The following is a 524-nucleotide window of genomic DNA, read 5'->3' as shown; positions in this document are numbered from 1 at the left end:
GGTTCCCGCTCACTATATACTCAGGAACCACCCTGCACACACAATAAACCCTAAACCCTAAACCCTAAACCCTAAACCCTAAACCCTTATACACCCTTATATAGCATTATAAACCCTTATAAACCCTTATAAACCCTTGTAAACAATTGTAAACCCTTGTAAACCACTATAAACCACTACAAACCCTTATAAACCCTTGTAAACCCTGGAACCCAAATTCATAAACCCAACAACCGCATACACCGCAACGAAATTCTTGCCCTAAACCCTAAACCCTAAACCCTAAACCCTAAATATCTGTGCATGCCTTGGCTTGCACGCCTCTTTGGCAAATGCGCTGAAACGTCGAGAGAAGCAATGGCCGTTTGTTCAGACTAGGGTTTAGGGTTTAGGGTTTAGGGTCTAGGGTTTAGGGTTTAGGGTTTAGGGTTTACGATCGGCTCATCTCCTCGGCGATGGCGCTGTCAGGGTAACCCTCGTCTGTCAGCTCCCGCAGCCCCAGAGCAGAGGCATCGCTTGACTGC

The 524-nt window shown here is 46.6% G+C and overlaps 1 protein-coding gene across 1 annotated transcript in view; it reads right to left on the bottom strand.

The window, feature by feature from the left end:
- Positions 1-430: 430 nt before the first annotated feature.
- Positions 431-524, bottom strand: part of EMH_0030810 (uncharacterized protein) — a gene marked incomplete at both ends in the record, with an annotated part of 1,925 nt that continues 1,831 nt past the window's right edge. The window contains one exon of the mRNA XM_013494451.1: positions 431-515. Within this exon, the coding sequence (XP_013349905.1) occupies positions 431-515 (85 nt within the window). The remainder of the gene's footprint in view (positions 516-524) is intronic.

The sequence above is a fragment of the Eimeria mitis genome, genomic scaffold, assembly GCF_000499745.2.
Source record: "Eimeria mitis Houghton genomic scaffold, Emh_scaff1164, whole genome shotgun sequence".
Lineage (NCBI taxonomy): Eukaryota > Apicomplexa > Conoidasida > Eucoccidiorida > Eimeriidae > Eimeria > Eimeria mitis.
Note: the sequence above shows the minus strand (reverse complement) of the source record. Positions and strands in the feature narration are given on the sequence as shown.